Source organism: Mustela nivalis, assembly GCF_964662115.1.
Source record: "Mustela nivalis genome assembly, chromosome: 3".
In the NCBI taxonomy this organism is placed as follows: domain Eukaryota; kingdom Metazoa; phylum Chordata; class Mammalia; order Carnivora; family Mustelidae; genus Mustela; species Mustela nivalis.
The window spans coordinates 29,234,345-29,241,927 of record NC_139022.1 but is presented as its reverse complement, the minus strand read 5'-3'; the positions used below and the strand labels follow the sequence as shown (position 1 = coordinate 29,241,927).

General features: G+C 35.4%; 1 protein-coding gene and 1 pseudogene across 2 annotated transcripts; one reads left to right on the top strand and one right to left on the bottom strand.

The window, feature by feature from the left end:
* The first annotated feature begins 287 nt into the window (after positions 1-287).
* Positions 288-1,861, top strand: LOC309861056 (large ribosomal subunit protein eL15 pseudogene; annotated as a pseudogene). Its single transcript has one exon. The product of its transcript is annotated as a large ribosomal subunit protein eL15 pseudogene (transcript).
* Positions 1,862-6,182: 4,321 nt separating this feature from the next.
* LOC309861051 (olfactory receptor 2T33-like) lies at positions 6,183-7,118 on the bottom strand (the record flags this gene model as incomplete). Its single annotated transcript, XM_082723497.1, has 1 exon — positions 6,183-7,118. The coding sequence occupies one exon, from the start codon at positions 7,116-7,118 to the stop codon at positions 6,183-6,185; it is 936 nt and encodes a 311-aa protein (XP_082579623.1).
* Between the last annotated feature and the right edge of the window lie 465 nt (positions 7,119-7,583).

Sequence of the window (7,583 nt, the reverse complement as noted above, 5' to 3'; positions counted from 1 at the left end):
GAAAGGATGAATAACAAACTTTTGTATCAACATGGAAAGGACTGGAGGAGATTATGCTGAGTTCAATAAGTCAAGCAGAGAGAGTCAATTATTGTACGGTTTCACTCCATTGTGAAACATAAGGAATAACATGGAGGACATTAGGAGAAGTAAAGGAAAAGTGAAAGGGGGGAATCAGAGGGGAAGATGAACCATGAGATACTGTGGACTCTGAGAAAAAAATTGAAGATTTTAGAGGGAAAGGGGGGAAAGTTGAGCTTTGTCGTGGTTATTAAGAAGAGCAAATATTGCCTTTCCGTCGGGCGGCAGCCATCAGCTCAAAGGTAGGCCAAGATGGGCGCTTACAAGTACATCCAGGAGCTATGGAGGAAGAAGCAGTCCGATGTAATGCGCTTTCTTCTCAGGGTGCGCTGCTGGCAGTACCGCCAGCTCTCTGCGCTCCACAGGGCCCCCCGCCCAACCCGGCCCGATAAAGCGCGCAGGCTGGGGTACAAGGCCAAGCAAGGTTATGTCATATATCGGATTCGTGTGCGTCGTGGTGGCCGCAAACGCCCGGTTCCTAAGGGTGCTACCTACGGCAAGCCTGTCCATCATGGTGTTAATCAGCTCAAGTTTGCACGAAGCCTTCAGTCTGTTGCAGAGGAGCGAGCTGGATGTCACTGCGGGGCTCTAAGAGTCTTGAATTCTTACTGGGTTGGTGAAGATTCCACATACAAATTCTTTGAGGTTATCCTCATTGATCCATTCCATAAAGCTATCAGAAGAAATCCTGATACCCAGTGGATCACCAAACCAGTCCACAAGCACAGGGAGATGCGAGGGCTGACATCTGCAGGCCGAAAGAGTCGTGGCCTTGGAAAGGGTCACAAGTTCCACCACACTATTGGTGGTTCTCGCCGTGCGGCATGGAGAAGACGCAATACTCTCCAGCTCCACCGTTACCGCTAATCAAAGACTGTTGAAGTTAACATAAAATGTGGAGGCTCCTGGTTGTATCCCATAACTCCATAGGATCTGTGGAATCCTGAATTTCCTGCAAAGCGGTTAGTTAATGGTCTCTATGAAAACTGATGGAAATTGAACATTAGGTAAATGAGAAGACTAAGATAATGTAAGCTAGTAATTAGTGCTAGAATTGGGAAACTGGTGGCCCTCAGATAACCTTTGAAGTGTGAGGATAAAAAATTAAAGTTGGCTTTGATTAGAATCTTAAATACTTTATCCATGGTCTTTGTGACCTTTATGAATCCACTAGCCACCTCAGGAGAAAAAAGGGTTGGCTTTAAAAGTATGTCCTTGCTCATTCCAAGTCCCAAGTTCTCTTGGATCAACCCACTTAAACATTCCCATAGGCTATTGAGAAAAGTCATGTAGTTGGTGTCAATACAAGTCTATAGTTTACAATATAATCCGTACATGTGTTAGCCCAGTCATTTTTCTCCTTAATTCAAACCCCTCAAAATCTGCCAGTCCCATCAATTGTGCCCATGTTGATGTTCAGTATACCACTATTCTGTGTCCATTTTGTCTTACAGTAGATGAGGTTTTTGTTTTTCAGGGTGAATTTGGGTGTGTAGGAACTACAGGAGAGGAATTGCCCCAATTTTAAGTTCGCTAACTTAATCCGTAGTTTGATTTCAAAATCTAATTGCTGGTTTCCTTGAACCAGTTTTTACATTTTTTTTTTAGGGGTCTTAGGCTCAGTTAAATGATGACCAGAAAAAGGCTCAAAACCTCTTGAGACCTAAATTCCTTTTCCACTCAGAGATCCTAAACCATATATATATTTTGTGTGTAGAGGTTGTTCAACTAAAGGAATAAATGTTTATTAAACTAAAAAAAAAAAAAAAAAAAAAAAAAAGAAGAGCAAATATTGCATGGAGCATTGGGTGTAGTGCATTAACAATGAATCTTGGAACACTGAAAAAATTAAATTAAATTAAAAAAAAAAGAAATTTTTAAAAAGTTAATAAGTATTGGCCAGAATGCAGAGAAAATGGAATCCTTTTGCATTTTTCTTGGGTATGTAAATTTCACTATGTGAAAGTATATGGGAGTTCCACAAATAATTAAAATTAGAAATACCATATGATCCTACAGTCCCACTTATAGGTATATATCCAAAAAAATTAAAATATAGCTTTTGTTTTAAAGATTTTATTTATGTATTTGACAGAGAGATCTCAAGTAGACAGAGAGGCAGGCAGGTGGAGGGGGGGGTAAATGGGCTCCCCGCTGAGAAAGAGCTGGATGTGGGGCTGAATCCCAGGACCCTGAGATCATGACCTGAGCCGAAGGCAGGGGCTTAACCCACTGAGCCACCAGGGCGCCCCTAAAATCTATATCTTAAGGCAATATCTGCATTCTTATGAGTTTTTCAGCATTATTTCCAAAAGTTAAGATATGTAAAACACACGCGCACACACACACATCTAAGTGTTCATCAAAAAATGAGTGGATAAATAATGTGTGTAATATGTATTAAGCCCAAAAGACTCCACTAAAGGCCACTAGAACTGGTAACCAAATTCAGTGAAGTCTCAGGATATGTAAAAACTTGCCAAATCACTATGTTGTACACCTGAAAATAATGCAGCATTGTGTGTCACCCATACTCAAATAAAAGATGTTAAAAAACAAAACAAAACAAAAAAACAATAAATCACAGACACACACACACACACACACACGTAAGAAAGGAAATCCTACACTCTACTATTGTTATTGAGAATTTGGACTGTTACATGTTAGTTTTTTTCACCAAATTTTATGTAAGCCCATCTAAAGCCTATAGCAATAAGACTCAATCCCATATTTTAAAACTTTCATACCCTTTCCCATACAGACACCATACTTATGAACTAACTCCAAAATCACTTTCTATTGTAAAAGTACAGCCATTCCTGTTCAAACTCTACTTAATATCTTCTACTTATGGTCTTGACCAACTTTTTTTACATAGAGTAAGTCACTAATTTCTTAAACAGATCACCTTAAAATTATAATGATTTTAATCTGGATAGTAATCCAAATTGTCAGAATTAATGCAATGGCATCAACATTGATATGAGCACATCACATGATTGCATGAAAATAGTTCTACTTCTGTGAGTACAATTCATGTTAAACATACCATGCTAAAGCACTCTACACTTATCTACTATTTTTCCCATCTCCAGGAGATTCATCATAAGCTCTGAGGACAATGTATCTCCCCTTTCTTGATAAGTATAATTTATATTTCAAATATAATTTTTGCCTCAAAATATGTTGTTTCAGTTATGGGTCAAATAAATTCTTCTCATATTTGAAGTTTCTTTTGTATCCATATAAACATTTAGTATACATTTTGTGACACAGAATTATTACTACTCTTAAAGTGATCATGTTTTCATAAACACAGCATTGCTTAGTATAGACTTTAATCTTGTTCAGCATAAATCCAGGAAAGTTCATAGATAATATCTATGATTATATTACCCATGACTATGTTATCAATTTTACTGTGTCACTGCTAATTTATGATACATTTTTAGGCAAAACAATTCTTTCCAAGATTCAAACATACAGGCTCTTTTAAATACATTTCCACTAAAATAAATTTTCTTTGATATCCCCTTGTTGAGAGATATCATACTGATTATTTTAGTGGTTTAAAAAAAAACAGTTCTTAATTAATTCTAAACAAATTCTTCTAAGCACTTGTAGAAGAGTCGCATGTCTTATGTAATAAATTAAAATAAGAGCCAATTATGACATGCATTCTTTGTTATCTTCCAGTTTTACAAAATCACTGAATTGAATAGCTGACAGGGGTCCTACTGTCATTATATGAACAAAGTCATTTTTCTGAACAGATTTCTTTAAATACTTTTCAAATGGATGTATATATTCAGCTATTATCCCTGCACTTGACATCTTAGGCATTTCAGGAAGACTCACCAGCAACCATGATTCAAGTTCTTTATCTAGATATTAAGGGAAAGAACCCTTTTCTGTGTGTGTGTGTGTGTGTGTGTGTGTGTGTGTGTGTGTGTGTGTGTTTACTTGGGAAAGCCAACTGAGACTTGAATGATACAGTTTAAGTCACTAATACTCAAGATGGCCTCACGCCAAGAATGGAAAGGAATTCTTATAATGGACTTACATGTTTTTGAAGATGTGTTAAGGGTCAATTCAGTGGTATAACAAATACACCTATTCAGATTCTTCTAATGTTTTTATGTCTCTAAAGTTTTATGGAGTCATAAATGTTATATATTGTTACTCAGAAGTTGCATAGGAATGTGTAAGCATATTAAATTATTTGGCAGTTTGTACATTGGCTTAAAATTAGATATATTATAATGGAATTTGACACATTTTACATTAACACACAGGCAGAAATTCTTAAAATACTACACAATTTGTGTGTAATCTTTATTTTAGAGTAGATACTTATTTTTGAATTTTCACTAAATTAGAGATTACCATTATGTTACAAAACACGTTTTACATTTTAAAATGGGTAACAAAATTATAGTACTACTTTGAGGGACTACTATTAAAATAATATAAGAATGCATTTTTCATTGCAGATAAATCCTTAAATGTTCTTAGATTTTGTATGGTCTCCGTATTTGCGTCTGTGTTACATTTCTCTTGGGAAGGGGTATGACTAGTCTAGTTTAAAGGGTTCTTTTCTAACTCATTTATGATAAAATATATATTATGAAATAGACAACTTTAACAATCTTTGTGAAATTCAGTAACAACTGCATTCATATTTTTGTTCAATCATAACTATCAATCTCTAGATTATTTTCAATGTACCAATTTTCTCACCTTACAAATAATAATTCCCCATCCTTGCACCCTATAATCCTACTAATGATTATTTGTCTCAATTAATTTGCCTAATCTAAGTACCTCATAAAAGTGTAATCATACAATATTTTCCTTTTCTGTTTGGTTTACTTCACTTGGACAAATTTTCTCAAGATTCATCCGTGTTGTAGGATGTATCAGAATTTAATTCATTTTCAGTGCAAATAATAAACCATTGTTTATATACAGTACTTTTAATTTCTGCATTTTTTTCTCCTGTAGGCACTTTTTTTTTTTTTTTTTTTTTACCTACTTGGCTATTGTGAACTATGCTGCTATAAATATTTCTGCACAGGTATTTGCTCAAGTTCCTGCTTTCAATTATTTTTTGTATATATTTAGAAGCATAATTACTAAATCATATGATAATTTGGTGTTAAATTTTCCATACTATTTTTGTATGAATTGCCATACTGCTTTTCATAGCACCTGACCATTTTACATTCCCATCAAAGATACACTAAGAGAAAAAGAAAGAATGCACTAAGATTCCAATTTCTCCATATTCTTGCAGCATTTGTTATTACTATTATTTAAAGTTTAATAACATCTTTCATAATGGATGAAAGAAATATTTCATTGTGATTTTATGTGCATTTCCCTAATAACAAATTACTGTCTCATCATATGCTTATCAGGCATTTGTATATATATACTTTGGAGAAATGGGTATTTAAATCTTTCATACATGTTTTAATGTGTTTGTTGTTGAGTTTTATGTGTTACTCATGTATTCTAGATGTATATTCCTCAATTATTTATTTACTTCCAATACATGGACTATTTTTTCACTTTATTAAAGGATGTTTATCAGAGGGAATTTAGGTTGTGGGTGGATAAGGTGCTGGGCATTGTATGTAAGTGCTGAATTGCTAAATTCTACATCTGAAATGAATATTACACAGTTTGTTAACTAACTGAGATTCATGGAGCACTGGGTGTGGTTCATATCAATGAATCTTGGAACACTGAAAAATAAAATAAAATTTAAAAAAATCTTTATATTGAAATAAAAAATAAATAAATAAATAAATAAATAACTTGTAAAAGGAAAAAAAGTCAAGGAAATTTTTAAAATAATATAATTATTATACATAAAAATTACTATATATAAAAAGATCCAAAATATATAGTTCTGTCTGAATTTCAAAATAAAATAGAAACAGTTATAGATATAATGCATATGTAACTATTCCCTAGGAAAATTCACACAATTCTTTTTGTATAACCTTGAAATTTGGGACAAATCAATGTCATCTTAGTCATTATTTAAGGTAATGCACTGACCTATACATTTTCTCAGGGCTCCCTTGACATCAGTTTCTCATACTATAGATGATGGGGTTCAACAAAGGAGTGAAGTTAGTATAGAATACTGACACTGTTTTATCATGGTTAGCTGACCTGTAGGATTTGGGTCTCATATAGATAAAAATAGCAGCTCCATAAAAGAGTCCCACCACAGAGAGATGTGAGGAGCATGTAGCAAAAGCCTTCTTGGGGGCTTCTCTAGAATGCATCTGGAGATCTGCAGCAAAGATAAGACTATAGGAAATCAGGATGAGAGAAAATGGAACCAGGAGCATTAATACACAGCAGATGTACATGCCATTTTCAAAGGCCAATGTGTTGGCACAGGCCAAACACACCAGAGTAGGGGCCTCACAGAAGAATTGATTTATCTCATGTGCATGGCAAAATGGAAAACTCAGGGTAGCAGCAGCCTGAATGAGGCCATAAGCTGCCCCCAGGAACCAAGATCCCATAGTCATTCTCAGGCATAATTTCCAGCTCATGAGAACAACATATCGCAGTGGGTGGCAAACAGCCACATAGTGTTCAAAGGACATGGATGCCAAGAGGAAATACTCGCCCCCTTCCAAAGTGATGAAGAAGAAGATCTGCAACCCACAGCCAAAAGGAGAAATGGACTTCAGGGCAATCAAGTAGTCCGCTCCCATTTTGGGCACAATGGTGGAGACTAGCATCATGTCCATGAGGGAGAGTTGGCTCAATAGGAAGTACATGGGAGTGTGAAGCCAGACATCCTGATAAATCAGCAAAATCATGAGGGCATTGCCTAGTAGGGAGGTGAAGGCAATTGTGAGAACCATCACAAAGAGAAATAAATGGGCTTCTGTGTGATTAAAGAGTCCTAGGAGAATGAAATCTGTAGTGGTGTTCCAAATGTTCATGATTTCAAACAAGAGCAACACTGCAAATGAAGAAATAGATAATAGAGTTTTCATCATCTTACTTTCTCAAAATATGTTCCCAATGCAAGACAATAATAGACAACATTCCATTAACCGTATAAAGTGTGTGATGATGTTTCCCCTCAAATTCACAGATACACAATCTTCTTTTGGTAAATAAGAGAAAATAAATTTGTTAGTACCCAGTATAGAGATAAGTTTATTTCTTCTTCAGGCCCAAAAGAATCTAAATATCTGAAGGCATTCTCTTCACTGATCTGCTAGTAGTGAAACTGCTCTAGGTTGTTGAATGAATAGTATCATACTTGAGTAGATGAAGATGCTGATTCAGTCTCAAAGATGTGGTCTGATTCAATGAAATGGCATGACAGGAATCCCTCTCTTCCATGGTCATTTGATTTGCACCCAATTTACAAATACCTCCTGTACTGGAATGCAAATCAAGACACAGAAATTGCAAAAAGCTCCCTCAATCACTAACTCCATTGTTTCAGCATCAGG